At 41.5% G+C, this 21,487-nt stretch overlaps 1 protein-coding gene across 2 annotated transcripts in view; it reads left to right on the top strand.

The window, feature by feature from the left end:
• CTNND2 (catenin delta 2) overlaps nucleotides 1-21,487 on the top strand; it is a 688,599-nt gene that overhangs the window by 589,400 nt on the left and 77,712 nt on the right. For both annotated transcript variants that reach the window (XM_087815345.1, XM_087815346.1), the window contains 2 exons: nucleotides 817-1,002; nucleotides 15,199-15,372. In XM_087815345.1, coding sequence (XP_087671471.1) covers nucleotides 817-1,002; nucleotides 15,199-15,372 — 360 coding nt within the window. The remainder of the gene's footprint in view (nucleotides 1-816; nucleotides 1,003-15,198; nucleotides 15,373-21,487) is intronic.

The following is a 21,487-nucleotide window of genomic DNA, read 5'->3' on the forward strand; positions in this document are numbered from 1 at the left end:
GATTGGCAACCTTAATTCCATCTGCCACCTCAATCCCCCCATCACATAACCTAACATGTTCACAGGCCCCAGAGATGCAGATGCAGACATCTTGAAGGGACATTATTCTGCCTACCACACTTACATCCTCTGGCTCACCTAATCCACACAGCAAACTGAAACGTGGGTATAATTATGACCATCTTACGGAGGAGATTATGGAGCCATGGAGATGTTGGGTGCCTTGTCCAGGTCACACAGGCAATATTCAGAGACCTGGTGTTCTACAGGTGTCCAGCTCTACAGCATGTGTCCTCGACCACTGTTTAACCTCCATGCTAAGAAAATAGGAATATCAGCCATCTCAGAGAAAATCAGTAGCTTGGTAATATGCCTCCAGGTGATGGTAGCCCCTGGCTCTCCTGGGACAACTCTAGTTTGCACCTCCTGCCCCTTTTACTTCCAGAAAGTGCCCTTGTGTCTGGTAAATATTAGTGCCACCCTCCCAGAGCTGATGGAAATCTGATTATCCATGCTTTTGGTGATTCTGAGCCCCAGTCCCCAGGTGTCTGTAAATGGACAACACCTGGGACCTCTTGTGGTTGTAGGTTCTTTCCCACTCCAAGGGTTTGTCAGTCAACAGTGACAGCTTTTATAGAAGAATCTATTTTTTATAACTAGTATCTTCATGGGGAGAAAGGAGCTTAGGACCTTTCTAAGCTTCTCAAACTGCGCCCAAGGAGACATGTGTACGAGGACACTGGTTGCTTTTCTGGGTGGAGTGCTGGTTAGTGTTCACTCATCCCTCCTCTGTTTCCTTTTTCCTGGGCCCTGCAGACCGTTGAAAACTGTGTGTGCATTTTAAGGAACCTCTCGTACCGGCTGGCGGCGGAAACGTCTCAGGGACAGCACATGGGCACGGATGAGCTGGACGGGCTGCTCTGTGGGGAGGCCGGTGGCAAGGATGCCGAGAGCTCCGGATGCTGGGGAAAGAAAAAGAAGAAAAAGAAGTCCCAAGACCAGGTGACGCGGGCGCCTCGCAGCTGCATGCAGCCACCCCCTCCCTAATTGCAGCACTTAGATGTCGTCGGCTGTGTAGGTACAGGGTCGCATCAGCACGGGGCACCGTCGCTGACGCGTCCTCGATTTTCCTGTGGGAGGGTCACAGCTGAGGCAGTGGGACGTTAAATGCCCCCCCCGTCCTGTGGGCCGAGATGGGGAATTTCAAAAACAGAAAGAGCCACTCGGGCCCCGGGCGGACTGTAAGGTGCCAGCTCATAGAGTGACCCAGGCGCCGCTGCTTCCCCACGTGGATTCGCACATTGACAGGGGCCCGGTGGGGTCCAGGTGCAGTGACAAGCAGGTGGTGGTTCAGATGCACGAAATAGGTGTGGTCTGGGAAAGGGAGCTGAGGAGAGATGCCCGAAGCTTCAGCACCTGTTGCACCCCACATTCTGACATGTTGGGGCATGCAGTCTTGCACTTACTGGGGAAAATGGGGTGGCAAACTGAGACTCAGTCCTTCCAGCAGAGTGACATCAGAAGCTTGGCTTTGGGGGCAGTTCCCATGAATTAGAAAGCCAGACAGCTGGAGAGGCCTCTGCAAAATGAACGGCCTTTATCTTGAGCAGCTGTAAGTAGGTTGCCCTGAAGAGAAGCAAGGCCAGTAGGCTTGGTGGAATCACAGCAGCCTCTGTCCCTCTCCCAGGAGCCTCTGGGAGGCTGCGCCCCTCCCCCACCGACCCCCCAGGTAAGGGAGTAATGTAAAGAAATGCCCATCCTGCTACTGACCAGACACCCCTGACACCAGGTTCCCCCCATCTCCCCTGGGCACTGTGGTCATGTGTCCACCTTCCCCTGGACATTGTGATCACATGTCCAACTTTCCCCTGGCCACGGTACTCATATCCCAGCTGCCAAGGGTTATACAGACTCAAGATCTGACTGTCCTTGAGCTCAGATGACAGAAAATGGAACAGAACCCACAACACTCTCTCTTGCTAGGTTAACAATCAAAATAAATATGCCAAGTATGTTTAGATCATGGCGCACCATTTTTAAACTATTTTGGAAATCATTTCACCTTGAGTAAGGGTTAAAGGAACTGTTTTATTAAGAGTACAGATTGATGGGAATGCATTTTTAAATAGAATCCCAAAATTTGACTTGAATGCATCAGCGTTAGCATTTTTATAGGTTGCAGTTCTCTAGCTGTTTGGGGGCCCTGAGGGCTGCCCCAGGTACTTCTACAACTAGACCTGAATGTTCCGGTTTAAACGCTCCTGTAGTTTAGGAGACAGCGAGCCGCTCCTTTGATGACGATCCTCTGCTCTCAGGACTAGATTTCCAGCCCCGCCTTTTCTGCTGTTGCGGGTCAGTGCATGAGTCTTCCATCTTCTCCCTGAATCCGAGGAGCCTTGTAGAAGGACTGAGCTGTGCTTCTTCATTCAGCCACTTACAGCCGTCCCACTAGGGGAATAAATGGTCAGCCAGCAGGTATTTATTAAACATCTACCATGTGACAGGCATTACACTAAGTGATTTCAGATACCTCAGTTCTCCTACTTGTACTTAAGGGAGCCAGGTCATTATGGGTTCTGAACATTTTTAATATCAAATAAACTAAACATGGCCTAACAAAGGCATAGTGGTTCTTCTCATGGTTTCCTGCTGCAGGACCTTGATCCCAGGGGGCCCAGTCCCTGCTCTGCTTTATTCTGGAAACTGAACAGGCACAATCATGATTGAAATGTGCGCAGGAATCTGATTCTTCCCCATCTGCCTGGTGATCATAATCCTGGGGGCCCTCGTACCACCTAAGGACTCAGAACCTCTGGATAGGCCCCGACAACTTCACAAGGCAGATTTGGGAAATCGCCTTAATACAATTTTTGCCTTAACTAAAAGTACTTCAAACTGAGACTGCAGTCATTCTGATTTCAAGGTTTTCTCTCTAGTACGTTGCTTGGATTCTAAAGTGCTTCCTTCTGATGTCCCTAGTGCCTGTCACTGGTGTCTCATTTAGCAAGACTTTGCCCAGAACCCTGACCCCTTCTCCACCTTTGCCAAGGTGTACTCACCTGGCTTGCAGGTGACGGATGAGATTAGGAGTTGTCTGGGTCCAGAGGAATCAGAGGTTGGAAAAGAATGTCCTAGACTTTACCCCAAAATAGAGCCCTACTTTCAAGCAGTTAGCTGCATCGTGAAACTTTATGGTGAGCAACTCTCTAGGCTTGGAGAGCTGTCCTTTGAACCATATTTTATCACATCAATGAGCTCTTTCCTGAGTTGAGTAAAGTGAAGTGATTAATTTTATGATTTTTGTCAGTCTAAATGCAAATGTATATGGTTCGTTTGTCTCATTTTTTCTTACACTATTCTTTAAGAAAAAAGAAGTTTAAGTTTTGCTGAAATTACTGTGAGTTAAATACAGTGGATGTTGTTGTTTATAAGGAAGCTTCAAAGTTAGGGTTCCAACCAAGTGATCAGTTTTTAAAAGCCTTTTTAACTGGGTTCTCTATAATACAAAACCAGTTTGAAGTGCCCAAAACTGAAGTATCAGACCTAACGAGGATGTAAATGGGTAACAATTATGCCTTTTTGAAAAGTCATTTGGGTACGTTTCGTCAAGTTCAACATATTTAAAGACAGTCAAAAATAAAATCTCTTTTGCCTTTAAAGACCAATGGAAGGGAGTAGAAGCGGAAGGGCCCAGATGTGAGAGGAGAGCTGTGAGAGGAGAGTGCAGGCAGGACCTAAGATGAGCTGAAGGAGGGGAGCAGGAGACCAGGAGACCGCTGGCAAATCCTGGGGCCTCCTGGCCTGGTGGCCAGGCCCAGGGAGAGAAGTGAATCAAGATAGCGCCACCTGCTGGGAAAGATTGGCATTTGAACCAGCCTGAGGGTCTCAGCAGAAAAAAGTGCTTCACCCTGAGGATTTCCTCCAGGGGTTTGCACTTGGGGAAAGTAGGCCACCATTCCAGCAAAGGGGTCAAGGAGTCTACAGAAATTAAAGGCTCTCTGCTTCAAGTGAGAGATGGAGCCAAGCCCCGAGTCAGCACTGTCAACAGGTCGCAGCAAGGTGAGAAATGGGTGTTGTTCCCAGGCCTCTCTGGGACATCCATCTTTGCCAACAACCAGATCAGCAGGTTACTTTCGGAGCCTGTAAAGTGATTTAACCCATCTAGAAGCTTCTAGAGAGTTCTAGTTTTACAGTTTTAAAGATGGTCGGATATCAACCATCCCCTGGGATCTCTAGGGCTTAAAAAGTCAAGTTTAAAAAAAATTTGTAGTGATTCGAGAAAATATATAATACAAAGTGAAGTGAAGTAAGAAATACAAAAGTAGGTGCGTGCACAGGTACAGATAAGATGTATATTAAACCTGGCCAGTTTTGTAAAATATGCGACATATGCAAATATAAAATATATGCATGTACAAAAAAAGTATGTGTTTCTAGAAAAAGTGCAGTAACATCAAAGATAGAAGATTGTGATTGATTCTTTTTGTGCTTATCCATTATTAATTTTCTACAATGGACCTTACATTTGTAATCTTTTCAAACACCATTTAAAAAATAATATTTATAAAGGCACTAACTGCTCTAAGTCAATGTTTGCTTTTAAGAATGTATAAGGTCCTTCTTTTAAATTTAAGATGCCTCAGAGAAAGGCACAGGGGCTTTGTAAAATGAAAAGTTATCTAATCCATAACAAAGACGTCCCAGGACATAGGAGCTAAAGATTTTACCAGGAAGCAAAAGTGATGAAAATCATTGGTTTAATGATTGCCTCTGGAGCTTTCTGTATTCCAAAAATTTATGTTGACTCCTCCCTTTGGCACTGATATTCTATACCTAAGGAAAATGCTATAATATTCTTTAGGTCATATTTAGTTATAATAAAAATCTCAAAAACATTTTCTTTTAGATCCCTGGTAGGGATAATTCAAGAAAATATGTGATACAAAGATATGCTTCATTCATACTTTATTTCAAAAATGGTTGCTGTTGAAATGTACTGAAATTATCAGACTATGAGCCGCTGTGTGTGACGTACTTGACAATTCTGTGCACCATGTTCTGGTCCAAAAGGGCTTTGCAAATTCATTGAGTCTGTGTTCAGAGCCTACTGCTGAATTATAATAAATTGCTAGTTTCTCTAGCTCTTTTTGGGCAGAACTCCCGCCAAAGCAGTCTGCGTGTCAGGTGCCAAGAAGCACATCTCACCTGGAAAGGTGCTCACTGCCTAGCAGGGCTTCGTGCCAGCCGCCTAGGACAGCAGCGCAGGGGTAGCAATCCAGAGATTCAGGTTTGGGTCCAGGGAAACAGAAATAGACAAAATTGATTTATTTACTTTCCCACATTTTGTAGAAATAAACATTTTTCCATTTTGTTTTTCAATTTGGTATATGGCCAAGGCTCCTGCAATGGGGCCCTGGGATTGATGGTGCTCAGACATGGATTAGATGCTGGCTGCTCTTCAGAGCAGACCTGGGTCTTCAAGACCCACTCAATGTGAACTTGACAGTGTAAAATACAGAACAAGGGAAGTGCCCTAGAATTCAAAATTTCTCTTTTCCTCTTGCATATCATCCGTGAATTTTTTGATTCACACAATATATATCCATCTACATGGGTGAAGCTTTGACCCATCAGAATTCAAAGGTGATTCTGATCCAGGCCTGTTCTGTGGTGGACTGTCTCTCCTGATCGCCTCTGTTCCACAGTTCACTGAGTCATGGTCAGTTTAGAAGCAAATGCTATTATTCTTTTCCACCTTGTTCTTACATTATAGATGCCGTATGCATAGCTAGCAGCAAGTGTCACTTATGACATCACCATGGTACTTTATATAGAAAAGCAAGAGCCGTATGCCTCCGTAAAACCTTTGTTAACTTGAAAATGAAAGGGCCTTTCCAGATGAGAGGCAAACAAGCCTTTATTTGAAATCGGTAAGAATAACTATTTGGGAATCATTGATTCCAAACGAAGCCCAAATAGTGTTCCGATTAGGACACAAAGGCAATGGGTGTTTATGAGAAAGGGAAGGGGGACAATGACATCAGTAGAGGAAAGCGTTTCTGTTGGCGCAGATAACATAGCATAGTGATGCTCATTGTAAACGATGTTTTTAATTTCACCCTGTTAATCATCAGTCCGGTAGTTATAATAACTGCCCTCTCGTTACCTTGGCAAACAGTTCTTCGGGACACAGTGTTGTGCTATGCCCAGTTGAAGGTTATTTTGTCCTGTTTCTAACATTCCAAGTTTGAGGTATAGGACCTGTAAGGCAGCTCCTCCTGCATGGCAGCTCCAGCATCATTTGTAAGCGGCTCCATTTATAGTATTGTTTGTGCCTTCGGTGTCCCCTTATTTTTTCCATGATAATAGACACATCTTGGCAGAGCCTCGAAGGCTTTTCCCTGCACGCATCCCTGGCTCAGGCCAGCCTCCAGGCTTTCGCTCACGCTGCTCCTCTGGCTGGCCTTCCCTTCCTCTTCTTCCGCTACTTGGAAAATTATCCTATAAAACCAAATAAAACATCATCTCCACCGTTTCAAGACTTCCTCAAGTAAAAAAATCACTCTCTAGCCTACTTCCAGACAAAAAAATCACTCTCTAGCCTACTCCTTACTTCAGACAAAATGGAAGCTACTTATAAATATAAACATAGGTACATATGCACACATAACATGTAAATATTATGTGAATAAAATAGCAATAATCTACAAGGAGAAAATAATATACATACCTCCACCATCTCCCACCCCTCCCAGAAAGAGCCACAGTTGCAATTTATACCTGGACATATATCCTTTCAGGTCTTTTTCTCTCTCCATATTTAGGCGCAGCTTTGCTTAACCCTTCACAATCCATTTGTACTACCCTGGTTAGAGTGTGAGCGTGGGGCCCTATCAGACAGCCAAGTGCATAGGCTCTTAGACGAGGTAAGTGAAGGTCGGCGCCGCAGCAGCCCTGCTCTGCAGTCTCCAGAGGCTCCTTGGATCTGTCACGTCTCCTCTTTAAGATGCTCCCTCCTCCTCAGGGCCCAAGAAGGCTCTTCACGTGTGTAGTTCAGGAGCAGAAATGGGCCAGACAAGGCAGGGGAGAGTGCCCTTTCTTTTGGGGTCCAACCGAACGTTACTTATGTCACTGTTGTTCAATCCCCTTTGGTCTCTATGGATTACATTAGCTGCAAGAAAGGCTGGGAAGTGTAGTGTTTGTGTGGGGCAACCACCACCTCAGGGCATTTTCTTAAAAGCGGTGCAGTGTACATTAAGGGGGTACAGTGCATGCTAGGGTGCCATGCCCACTAAAGGAGTGAAAGGCACACTTAGAGGGTGCAGTGAGAGCTCTCCATCCCTGTGATGAAAGACGTTTTATTGTAGAAATTGTTTAGAATCATCTGCACATAGTAATAAAAGAGACCCACTTTGATTCATTTTACTGTGTGCAAATACTCTACAAACAGGGCGGCCCCTCGTTACCTGCCCCCGGGTAACTGCACCCGCTGCCACCCTGGCGCATCACTGAAGGTGGGAACAGGCGTGGGTGCAACACCCACTCTCTCACTCTGCACACAGTTGTAGGACAGTTTACCCCGACTCGGGGTGACCCCTTTCCTTGCCTGTAAATAGCTGTTCATACTGGAATGTGGCAGGGCTGCCAAGAGTTCCAGTGTATCCCTGAGCCGCGATGTGCGAACCAATCCCCAACTATGAGAAAGTTGGAGTGCTTCTAAATTTCAACTAATGTAAACTGTCACAGACATCTGGGTACTTAAATCTCACCTACACCCTTAATCACTTCTCAAGCATAAATCCTTAAACGTGAAATATCTAGCAAATGGATGTTTTTAAGGCTGATACATCGGCCAACGTTTACCTTAATCACTCTAGGTACCAGGGCGAGTTGAAACACACTCCGATCTGATTTATCAGCGCCTGATGGAGCCGTCCGTCATGGCGTTCTTGATGCCTTGCCTAATATCACAGGTTGTTTTTCTTCCTTCCAGACAGTTTTCATTTTCTTAATTAGTAACCATCCTTTTTTTTTCTTTTGCTGCTTAATACCATTTCCTTTCTCACCATCTGCTGATGTCAGCTGCTGCTCATGCCTCACGACCGGTTCCAGTAGAGTCTCACTCACCATATGCCGGGAGCTTGGTGAGTCAAGACATGGTATTTACTGTCCCCAAAGCAGCAAGTCGCAGGAGCCTGCAAAGATTGTGGCTGCGCATTTCCATGCGGTGGCTCCTCTGCCGCGCCCAGGAATGAACGAGACCCCTCTGCTGCTTCTGCATCATGTGAAACATATCCTATCACCTAGAATTGCTGCTCTTCTAACTTCAATGAGTTTGCAGACTTAAAACTATTTTGGGGGTCTCATTTGGTTTCCTTATTTACATTTTACCATGCAGTGCTCCACCCATTAATAAATGCTGTCTGTCTTGTACTACTAGACCATGGCTTCTCAGCCTGCACTGTTGACATTTTAAGCTGGATAATTCTATGTTGTGGGGTTTTTCCTGTGCATTGTAGGCTGTTGAGCAGCATCCGTGGTCTCTACCCAGTAGATGCCAATAGCGCTCCCCCCACCCCCAGATGTGACAACCAAAAATGTCTCCAGACATTGCCATCTGTCCCCTTAGGTGGTAAAATCATTCCAGTTGACTGTATTAGATTATCTTTGAGGGACATATCATCAAAGATGTAAACAAAGGAGACTTCGAGATTACCTGAAGGAGGTCACGGACAGAACCCCCTCTAAAAGGCAGGTGATGGAGAGGTCATGGCCCAAGTGGATGGGAAGTCAGGAGCAGGGAGAATCCTAGGTGAGCATTCCTGGCGTTCCAGTTGGTTTCATCATGATGACTTGGGGAAGGGGCAGGTGAGCCCCGTGATGCGGACCAGCCCTGATAGCACTCCTCCTTGGGGCACAGCACAGGGGCCTGGTTGTGCCAGTGTCTGGAGTAGGCAACACTACCAGCCTCCCCCCCACCTCTTCCTTAGGGAACGGTGTACCCACATGGCCCCTTCGCAAAGCTATCTCTGAATTTTTTTCTTCTGAAGCCTTTGTTCAGAAAACACATACCCTGCCTCTGCTTTCATACAGGTTTCTAATCTTGCAAATGCAAACCCCCTCCTGTCTTCTGCAAGGCCAGCCTGGAGACAACATGTGCCACATAAATACAGCTAATTGGCCATCCTCTCACCTGCATCTTTCTCTGCTCTTTGCACAGCAGCACCCCCCTGCAGCTAACATCTCCTGAACAGCTCCTAGGGGAATTCAGACACCTGAGCTACCCTTTCCCTTGAAATCCCCAACAGTCAACACAAAAATCATTATTTATTCTGGCTTTTTACAGTTGCTTGGAGTTTTTTAATAACCATAACTTCTATTCCCCATCTCCCTTCCCCCACCCCCTCCAAAAAAGCTGGAAGTGATAATGAAACACTATAAAGGCAAAATCAATTAGTCACTGCTGTTCAGACCAAGTCGAGCAAAAATGGCAAACAGCACATGGACTTGTGTTTAGGTCATTGCTTTTTAAAGTACTTAGTACTGGTTTTGGCCTAATTAGGCCAAACCCTGCATGTGAGAAATATCCCCTGACAGCTTACCTCCTTAGGACCATGTTAGGCCATCTTTTCTTTGTGACGTGTGGCTTCACCTGGGAGGAAAGAGTGGGATTTAAAATCACAGTGCTTCCTAGGACTGCAGAGCCACTCCCTGTATCTTGCAGTATCACAGGACTATGGTTTGTTTCACTGAAACCCCTGAAGAATAAAAGCCTGCCCATGTGTATTAACTGCAAGGCCCCCTCCACGGCAGAGAAATCTAGGCAATAGAGATGAATTAGGCTTTCTGTTTGTGTTTCAAGGATACAGCTCATCAGTAAAAGTAAAAGCTCTGTTCTTTATATGGACTTAAGTGGTCGTGACCTATGCAAGTGGGAGCAGTGTGTTTTAGCATTTCTCCTGAAATGTAAAGCCTTCCTGTTTGCACCTCCAAGGTGCCCAGCCCTGTGCATTGGAGATGGAGACTGGGGCAGGTGTGTGCTCCTTCACGGGGCGGAGCTGCGGTCCTCTTGGTAATTCTCATTCAACAGGGGCTTTGATGAATGTGACCGTCCCAGTGGTCTCGTGAGCTTCCATCCCTTAAAGAACCTCATTTACGAAGTCTCATTGTCAAGTGTTTAGACATCTTTACTTTCTAGTTTTTGAACTTTCTGATTTTTATCCCTAAGTCACATCTTTCTCTTTCTATAAGGAGCAAATGGCTTCCACTATTCCATCCTCAAGCCAACTAAGATAGAAATCTTTTAAATAGAATTTAAGCCCTAGAGGGAAGCAAAAGTATTAAAAGCAAATCAAAGGAAAGCTTTTTTTCTTTTCTTTTTTAACCCACACATTGAACACGTCCCCACACCTATGGGGTTTTCTTCCTAAGCAGACATTTCTTGCAGTGTCTGTCTCCAGCGTGTCTGTCTCCCTTTGCCTGCCTGGGACCACATCAGAAAGTATTGTGTCCAAATTTCAGCAGCCCCCTGGCTTCTAAATCAGGGGCATGCTCTTCTCTTTTTTAAAAAATGTTTGAGCATTACCTTCTTGGAGAAATAATTTATATTTTCAATTTCATACAAGTTTTGAAAGTGAGTGATATAAAGTGTTCACTGATTTGATTATTGGCTCCAGTCATGCAGTCATGCGTTTAAAGTCAGTGAGAAAAGTACTGATAGTCTGTTCCTGAGTGTGGCACTATTTGGGAAGACAAATCAGTCTGTTGCTTTGCTCTGTGACCTACTGGCAACGTAATCCTGCCGTGCGCTTTCTTTGGTTTGCTGCCAACCTGCCCCCAGGGGAGCGCCATGGCAGAAAAGTCATGGTGCAGCGAGGGGCCCTCCCAATACCAAGTTTTCTTAGTCTTCGCTATGGTTACTGTCCTAGCCAGCTGGGCCTGCTATAACAAAATACCGTAGACTGGGCGGCCTAAACAACACACATTCGTTTATCCCAGTTCTGGAGGCTGGAAGTCGAGATCGAGGGACCAGCAGTGTCTGTTGAGGCCTTTTTCCTAGTTCACAGATGGTCACCTTCTTACTGTGTTCTTATAGGCAGGAAGGGAAAACTTGGTCCCTTCATCTCATGACAAGGACACTAGTCCTATCATGGGGGCTTCACCCTCCAACCTCATCTAAACCTAATCACCTCCCAAAATCCCCACCTCCAAACACCATCATGTTGGAGATTAGGGCCTTGATGTGACTCTTGGGCAGGTGCTAGCAGTCAGTCCATAGTGTTATCCATAAAACATCTCAAAGCTCTCTATTACCTGCTTAATCTGTAGCTTCATGAACTTTAAATACATGTGTAATATTCTAAATTCCTATAATCAAGAGAATGAATAAGAGGAACTTTAAAGCTAAAAATATATTCTGTTATTTTTTTCCTATTTAACAACATAGGAATGACTTAAACAAGATATCATTTGAACATTTAAAAATCAAGAGTTGCTAGAAATGTGGCAAATTTTATTTGTTGGAATGTAACAAATGAAAATCAGAAATGTGCGCAAAATTGAGGAGCGTTTATTTAACTATCAAGTGTGAAGAGTGAACTATGAGAAGAAAGGGATATTGTCACTGAAAATTTACCCCAAGCTGGAGTAAAACTTCTTACAATCACAAGTGCCTTTCTCCTTTCTCTTTTGCACTCCCTTCATCTCAGCATGATATTTAAATTTAAACCTGATATATTGAGATATATAAACACACAGTTATATGTTGTTGTGTAAGTGGGTGTGTGTGTATGTCAGATGGCTTGGCAATAATGCAGATAATATAATCAAAAATACTCTGCTAGCATTTCCCTTGTTGGTTTTTTGGAAATACTTTGACCCCTTGGTTGTGCCCTGTCTTTATTACATAGAAACTTCTCTCTCCTGACTTGATATTATTTTCATATTTCAAGCTCTTAAGGAATTTTGATAATATGCCCTCAAGGTATAGTCCAAAGTAAGCAGTTTGCATCAGGCTTATTAATTTAGTCTTGTGTTCTTAGGTCCAAATAGCTGAATGATTAGTATACTGACCGTGGTAAAGATTTAGCCACTGCTTGCCTTCAGTCCATGGGTCTGTTTTGTAGAAATTTTATGATAGATACATTGTGTTTACGTTTATAAATGACATTTCCTTTTTAGTAAAACAGTGGCATAGCCTGTGATTTCTCGTGGCTCCTCGCTCTAGAAGAATGTTAGCAGTAAAAGTTTCCATGTGCAGAGCTGTTTCATGACTTTAGACCGATCCTGATGTCACCATCACCCTATAGTCCTGTTATGTTGATTATCTAGGCAACATAACATCAAATGTTAGCACAGCTCTTAAAACTTTTGTTCTTTTTATGAGTGATGAAAATAAATTTCTTAATGGGTAACTGATACTTATTTCCCTATTAATTCAAAAGTTTGAATAAAGTACCCAGATAAAGGCCAGATACACTGACTGATTTGAAACAGTTTTTTTTCTTCAGTATTGACAGGCAGGGGTGCCACCAACATTATGAAATAGAGAATCGCCTTGAACTCCATCTCTACCTGCCATCAAAGATTATCCATATCATACCAGTTTTCCTTTTATTGTCTTCAGATTCTCTATGTAACCATAAAGAAAGGATTATAATCACGCCTGGCCAGCATGGATCAGTGGTTGAGCATCGACCCATGAACCAGGAGGTCAGGGTTTGATCGCTGGTCAGAGCACATGCCCAGGTTTCGAGTTCGATCCCCAGTAGGGGGCATGCAGGTGGCAGCCGATGGATGACTCTGTCATCATTGATGTTTCTATCTCTATCTCCCTCTCCCTTCCTCTCTCTGAAATCAATAAAAAAATATATATTTTAAAAAAAGAAAAGATTGTAATAAAAGGTATCTAAGAGCTGCATAGATCGCATGTCAGAGCAGAAGGATTTGTCTGCTGATTTAGCCGTTTATCCTGTTTTATTGCACAGAAGTTAGGAAAGGAGAACAAGATGGAACCCAGCAAACGACCCAGCTGCCTTTTGCTCTTAGTACAGTTCGGCTTTCACATGTAATGAGCGTGCAAATACTGAATACCTTTCGCCACCGCTGTGTTAGCTCTTCCATGAGAGGGAAATTTCATCCATGCTGAGTTCTGAATTTCATAGTCTGGTTTGTCTCAGTATTATTAAATCTTTGTATGAAAATGAGACCTTAAAAGATAGAAGGAGATGACAAAATAAAAAATAAACCCAAGTAAAATAATTTTCCTATTGCATGGGCAGATAGATTGAGTACCCCAAGCTGGTGTCCTCCGAGAAGTCAATATCACCCCGGCTGCATCATTGATGTCAGCAAGCCTACAGAACGACAGTGCTCTTTGCCTCGCGCTGTCTTTCTATCCAGTGGAGTGGGCCAGTCTCAAATAATGGACCAGGTGCAATGTGACAAGGCTGGTTCACTTTCAGTTTTTTTAAAATGTATTTAAAAGACGTGCTGTTTTCATTGATAGGCTGTACACAGATGCAGAGTCATCTTTGAATGGTTTAGAAGTCACTTTGGTTGGGAAAAAAAACAACACAAGAAGATTCCCACATTGAGTGTTCTTGTTAGAAAGTTGAAATTGAGTGACACTCTCATTGAAAATGACCTCTAATGGGATGTCCAACAGCCATCTGTGGGATGTCACTCATCTCTGAGACTTAGCCTTGACTTAAACTAAGCTGTGTCATAAGTGAGAAAAAGAAAGCTTGACTTTTCAGGGTTGGGTTTTTTGGTGTTTTTTTGGAAAGTAAATGATGAAATTCTTGAAATTATTTGTGACAGTGAAATAACTTCACACTCTCTCTATCAACACTTCCATTTTTATGTTACAAGGATATGAAGTAAGCCTATATTTTCTTCCAGTAAAATTTTCAGAACTTACACAGATTCTGAAATATAGTCGTGGTTTTGTAGTCATACATACATGTATATATACACACATGCACATATATATGTACATGAAATACCTGTGAGAAAGCTTAGTATATGACATTCAGACTACCTTTATTTTAAGAAACCCTTAATAAACACAAATAAAGCAGTTAAAGAACTTAGTACTTTCACCCTAAAAGTAAGGTAATTTTGTTTTTCTGTGATCCTCCTCAAAAGCGAATCCAGGACTATTTTTTCTATGTGTACAGTTTGCTTCATTTCTCCCCTCATATACTCATTGCCTTTATTTTTCACAAAAGACAAAGGCTATGTATGAGCAAATATCAGAATCAATTTACAGTTTTTAGTATTTTTAGTAAAAGTAATAGAACAGAAAATTTGAAATGTAAAAAAATGAAAAACATAAACAGTTTATTAATAAGTTTTTATTATCATTACGTGTTTTTTATGATGTATTTTACGTGCTATAAAGCACAAACCCCATGTCAGTTTGTATCCTGCTTTGTTCAGTTCACTTTTATTATAATCATTGCCCAAGTTGCTACAAGGTCTTCAAAACGATTCTTTTTAATGGATGGCCTACTGATACTCCTTTGGCAATAAGCCATAAATTCTAAATTATTTGTAATTAATTTTCATTTATACATTCTTCTGCTATTAGATTCAATCCAAAGCAAACTTAACTGCCAGAACTGCTGTAAGATCTAGTGTGCCTATACTATGTCAATGCACCTAATAAGCCACAGCAGTTTTCTCATAGTTCATGCTGTCATTTGAAGCCCATAGATAGAATGATAGTGCTCAAAATCAAACAAACGTGTTTCACAAGTTATGTAGGAATTTATCAGAGTTCACACTTATGCAAAGGAAGCAAAGGCATTTGATTGTTGTGACTATGTTATGTCAATAGCATGCTAACTATAAAATATGCCTCCTTGATGTTTAGCCTCCCTGCCCAATCAAAGTCAACCCATCTCTTCTCCTTCCTTCCTATAGCAATGACCTAGAATTGTTCTCAGGAGGCTTATCCATCCTATTGCCAGTTATGTCCATGCTCCAACCCCCTCCACTCTCCAGCGTAAGCTCCCAGTGGGCAGGATTGGCTCTCCTGTTTTTGGAAGGCTATTGTATTACCCTACATGCAGGACATACTCACCAGACGTTGTGACACCCTGCTTTTGTTATCATCGGTAACATTTGCAGAGGGCAGTATTGGGAAGTGTAATGATGTTACAGATGTTTACTCTCTCATTTTTCTTCCTCCAGTGGGATGGAGTAGGACCTCTTCCAGACTGTGCAGAACCACCAAAAGGGATCCAGATGCTGTGGCACCCATCAATAGTCAAACCCTACCTCACACTGCTCTCTGAGTGCTCAAATGCAGACACGCTGGAAGGGGCAGCAGGCGCCCTACAGAACTTGGCTGCAGGGAGCTGGAAGGTATGACTAGTTCGTTACCATAAAAAAGAAGCCTGGGATTATAAGCACGACCTTAGAAAGTCACAGAAGTCCAGTTTTGAGAAATGTAGTTCTACTGACGTTTTTGAGAATGTCAAAGAAAGACCAGTTACATTGAACTGTTGGACTTAGGAAAGGTATTCCTTTGAAAAATTCTTCTTCAGGGCTCAGAGGTCCTTGAAGATCAGTACAAAACACAGATGGGTAGATGTAATTGTAATCATTGAAAATGCTGAGAGATGCTTTCCATTCTACTTGTGTAGCTGAGTTACTTTGTTTTCAGAGGAGATTGTGACATGCCGATGCTCTTTGAAGCACTGTTGTTGACTGTTAAGGGAGCTAATACCCAAACGTCCTGTATAAAGACCCATTGAGTTGTTATAATGTTGTAGGTGGTCCTGTTCCCAGAAGAAAAGAACCTCTTGAATTTTTAAATTACTGGCTTACAGAGAAGAGTATTATTGCTAGTTATCTTTGGCAAAAATGTTAAAGTAAAATATATGATTGGGAATATTAGAATCCTTATAAACACACACCATCCCGGATTGGTTTTCATGGAAAATTTCCATGACCCTCATTTTGGGTAGAAAGGGATTCACCATAGCAAAGAATTCTTGAGTTTGATCACTAATCATACGTGAGCTAACATGCTTTATTGCATAAAAAAGTGTAACCTCTTAGATGAATGAGCACATATGAGGGAAAATATCAAGAGAGGAAGTATAGATGTCTGCCATCCATTTTCCATTAATTTAATATTAAAGCCTGGGTTTAGAATATGAGAAATCACTCCTTCTTTTAACATGTTCTTTAAATCAGTGTTAATATAGGCACATACTACAGATAATTCTCAGAAGCTCAGTGCCATAGACACCACACGTACTAGCCTCAGCCTTGTCTTGCAGCCACACCCTCTCTTCTTATTATATCTTCCAACGTCTGCCTTCTTGTCACCCCTCTCTCTCTTTCTCTCTTTGTCTCTATGTGTGTGTGTGTGTGTGTGTGTGTGTGTGTGTGTGTGTGTGTGTGTGTGTGTGATCCTTTGTTTCCATTGCTACAGTCTCAGCAGTAGCACTGCCTTCTTTCTCCGGTATGACATCCCAACTTTTGGGGCCCAGTCCCTGACAGTATTTCCCAGGATCTGGCTATTGATGCCTGGGCAGGCCCACCCTTTTTGAGAGTCTTAGGAATGAACATATTGTCCTTTCTTCCCCTGCTCATAGGCATCCCTAATGTTGTACTAAAAGAATTCAGTCTGGGCCAGGGGAAGTGAAGTTGTCAGATGAAGTTGTCACTTGCTTTCAACCATAGAAAAGTTTCAAAAGCAGAGTCATACCAGGCAGAATTCTAGAGAATAGTCTTGTATGAATAGGAAAGAGATAATGGAAATAATTTCCTTGAACTGACCCTTAGATCTTATCTCCCTCTAAATTTAGGAGGCTTTGACTCAAATTACAATTCAAACCTAGACTCTCCCTCTTTTGAGCTTTGTGGCCCTGGGCAAATTATGGCAGCTCATTATGTTCTCATATGTGTCATCTTTAAACAGAGAAGACTGTGGCTGCTTCACATCACATCATGTAAGCCAATCAGGACACTGGATGCAAAGATGAGAGCAGGATATCATTGGCCAAGTGCTTGTCAGTTTACATAGACGGGAGCACTTAGTTGCTGCTCCACCCAGCTCCCCTGAGTTGGAGGACTGACTAGATGGGCATGGGAAAGTAGGCTCTGGCCTGAGGGCATCCATTTGACCTGAAACACAACTCCATCTAGATGGTAGCAAATCAACTATGCCATCTTGAACTATGATGTTTTAGTGAATTATTATTTTCTCTAAGAAATGCTTGGGTTCTTAAAACAATTTAAAATGGAGACATATCTTTGAGGTCTAGAGGATTTTAAGTGTAAGACTACAACCTCTGCTCTGAAAGTTAAATTCTGTATTTCACATATTCAAAAAGTTAATTGGAACCATGGAAACATATTAAAGATGCAAATAAAACTGCTAAAGTTACTGTACAATGTTTGGAACAAAAAATACATGGAAATGGGAATTAACAGCATATTAGACAATGCAGAAGAAAAGATTAGTGAACTGGAAAACAGCAGTGGTAACTATACAAAATGAAACACAGAGAAAAAAGAAAAAAAAAATGTACAGTGGCCTGTTGTATGTGTAATTGCTGTCCCCAAATGAAGGGAGAGATAAAGGAAGAAGAAAGCAGAAAAAAATTATTTGAAAAATTAATGGTTGAAAATTTTTCAAATTTAATGAAAAACATAAACTCACAAATTCAAGCCACTTAAGTGACCCCAAGCACAAGAAATATCAAGAAACTGTATCAAGGTATATCATAATCAGATTGCTCAAAATCAGTAGTAAAGAGAAAATCTTAAAAGCAGCCAGAGACAAAAAGACATGTTATGTACTAAGAACTGCACCACATGTAAACTCCAAAATTAAGGATCATTGTCACCAATTATTCGTTTATAAATAGCAGTCTCTGCTGACCTACTAAGAATGTCCTGTAGAAAGGAATGTGGTCTGTAAACCCTTTAAGGACAGAATCCAAGTCCCATTTATCTCTTTGTATCCCACTGTTCAGCCCTGTGATAGAAAGGAGTTATGGGAAAGTTATAACCTTTTCCATTCCCAAACTCATCTGTGCTTTGCAGCTGTAGATTTTGATAGCATTTCCCAACCCCATAGTTCCCAAAGGGTTGAACTTTCTATTTAAATGATCAGGCTCTCTATCTCAGAGGTAACCAGGTCAGCTGGGAGAGCTGCGGAGGTATGCCTGGGTCGATAGGTGTTTGGAATAAGAAAATGCTGAGATTAAAAATTTTATACCATTTTGATATTCAAAAATTCTCTTCTACTTTGGATTATAAAATAAGAATTATGGATGAAGTATGATACAAATTTTCAATATTTCCTGGCAGTAACTATCTTGCTGACTGTGTTTAGTGCATAAACCTGCCCATTAGTTCAGCACAGTTATCCCCAGTGTGAAATTTATCCCCACATATTGAGAAGACATTTATTTGGTAATTTTTTCTATTACTCATAGAGTAGAGACTAATAATGAGGCAAAAGGGTCTGGGGCAGATGAAGTCAACATCACAAAAATTATTCTGCATTTTCAACAGAGTTTAACAACTATGACCATCAGATTTCCCAGTCCACATCAGATTTCAAGCAGCAGATTAAAAAATGCAAAGAGTGCCTCTTCTAAACAGGCATACTGATCTGCCGTAAAAAGAGAGTAAATACTCTGATGGCAAAGAGAAAAGACAGAAGAATTAGAAAAGGTAACTACAAGGATGCAAGAGAGAGAAACTGTCAGAGGCCGTTCAGTGTCTTGGCCGTTGTATATACCCTAATAACTGATAATCAAGAAAATGCTTAATTATTACTAATAATTTTAAAAGAAAGCATTTTAAAAAGATTTACTTCCCAATGACTGAAGTAAAACTTTGACTCTCAGAATGTCAACCTTACTTATGAGAAGCATTTGCCTTCCTAATTCTGTAACTTTAGACAAATGGGATGGTCCTCAGGCAGAGCAAGGGACTGCTAAGGAATATTTGTGTGTAGTTAAAAATATATATACTTGCATAAGAGCTTTCTTATCAAAATGTAAATGCACAGCATGCATAAAAGCTGATCACATTTATTCATTTACCACATTAAATAGCAAGGGAGTACATGGGAAAAGATGATAATCCATAGGGGTGATTTGGGAAAATAGTCATAAGCCAAACACTGATAAACTGTTAGAATGTTTAGAAGACTGAGAACAACCTGTACAAAAAATAAATTCTTACTTTTAAAAAAGATTCAATTTAATAAAAAAATCTTGATTAAGTAAAAGATTAATTTAGGATACACAATAGCATCAAGTTTCATATGTGTTACTATCTGAAATGAATAGTTCCAAGAATGTGATTTTATAGCAACTGTTGAAATTTAGTGACTTTTTTTAGTGTCCTTAACTTTTTATGACCCAAACAAAAGCAGAAATGTGAAGGTAAAACACCAGAATTTTGCATAGAGATGGCTTTTTATAGACCTCATCATCTGAAACAATAATTACTCTTTATAGGGAGATCGTGCACACTCTTTTTATGTGACAAATTCACTAGCAAACTAGATCTTCCTAATGACCTAAATGCTTTTTAAACTTTAAAACCCTCATTACTTGGTTTATGAGCATCAGAAAAACATAATAGCAGTATGGCAGAAGCAAAGTGATAAATGTCTTCATAGCCAACATGGAATTCAGTTACCTTTTCCTCATTTACAGTACAGTGACATTTTTGTCACAGAATAATAAAACAAGTGGATATAGTAGGATAAAGATTTGCAAAAATGTGACCTAATGTACTTTGAACTCCCACTTATGCATTATTTCTATTGTAATTGAACTTTGTGAAAACTCAGGATTTCAACTATAGAAGTACATCTGTAGTTGCTATTAAACCAAACAGTTTAGACATCTCTGTTTAGTCAACTTTCCCCCTAAAATGTGACAATTCTCAAGACTGTATTATCTTGTTATTTACTTTTAAAATAAGATAGACTAAATAGATACTTGGCTATTAACCTGTTAATATTTAATGAGCTAACATGATAGCAACATAGATGTAATGAAGAGGAAACAGAATCTTCTGCCACGTGGCCCAAATGAATAAAAAATAAGAGAATGAGAAATTTGAGACTTTTCCCTAGAGACAGGGTCAACAGCCTTGAGAAAGACACTGAATTTAGCATCAGTTAGTGTATCATACAAGTGAACCAGGGCAGATTAGTGGAGTGCAACATCATGGTTTGCCATCTAAGACAAAGAGAATTGGCTTTGTCCTAGTTAATGGTATGATATAAAGTATAAAGTTTAAATGAAAAGAAACAAAATTTTGAAAGATTGTAATGAAAATGGGGCGTGAAGCATGATGCCTAATGGGTTAGAAATCGGGCCAGAATAAAGACAAAGGTTATCTGAGGACTCTGCCCAATCATCCTGCTCCTGGAGACAACACACTCAGTTGACCAGCCTGACACACGACAAGGATGGATGGGCCCAACCTAGGGAGAAGGAGATGGAGAGGATCAGGCTCATAACCAAGTCATTGGCCCTAAGCACACATGACTTAGTGATTTCTTATCCATAAAACCTAAGTTAGACAGCAAGGGCTGCACCTGTCTTATAACGTTCATCATAAAAAAAAATATTATGTTTAGAAAGATTCATGTTCCATCAAAAATTGCTGATCCTTGCGATAGCCTAAGAGTTGGCATGGGGGGGGGGGTACTTACTGCTGTTGGTTTAGTGAATGCTTCCTCTGTGTCACTTTTACTTGACCTTGACCTTCTTTATTTGTTCTTACTACAAAAGAATACCTAAATACTTTTTCCCCAGGAAAATCTCCCACTTGGACATTCATATTTTCAGAATCACATGAAGAGATGCAGTAACACATAGTCTCTGCATTAACCTGACTTACATTCTGAAAATACAAACAGAAGACATTTTAAATATGCAATAGCTGCCATTCCTTTAACTAAAAATTTTATTTAATTGATTTTTGCTTTACTAACATAAGGGAATTCTTCACTAGTCCTCTGGATTAGAGATACCTCTTTTCAAAATAGATTTTAAAAACAAAACTATATAATCCTGTAATGTAGCTCTGAATTTAAAGACCTGACACCTGAATCTTATGTCCATTGCAAAGGAACCCCACCATCTGAAGGGCTTTGTGCTAACACTGCCCATCCCCGTTGTTTCATAAATCTTCATCCTCTTGCTGCTGCCAACCAGAGCTGTTCTACAGCTGGATGAACTTGGTAATTCAGATACAATCCACACTGGAGAAAATAATGGAGACATGCAGCAGAAGCCACATGGTTTCTGATTTTATTATTTTTTTGGCGGGGGGCTACTTTCTGACCTCTTATCATGAGAACGAGATACCTTCGTAAGTAACATGGCACTGTAAATTAATTCCGAACAAATTTCAGAACCTCACTCAATCTGTACTAAATTCATTACAATGTATTACTTCACAGCTGTAGGACTTGCTGGCCCTGTGA

This window comes from Miniopterus natalensis, chromosome 3 (genome assembly GCF_054644295.1).
Source record: "Miniopterus natalensis isolate mMinNat1 chromosome 3, mMinNat1.hap1, whole genome shotgun sequence".
NCBI lineage: Eukaryota > Metazoa > Chordata > Mammalia > Chiroptera > Miniopteridae > Miniopterus > Miniopterus natalensis.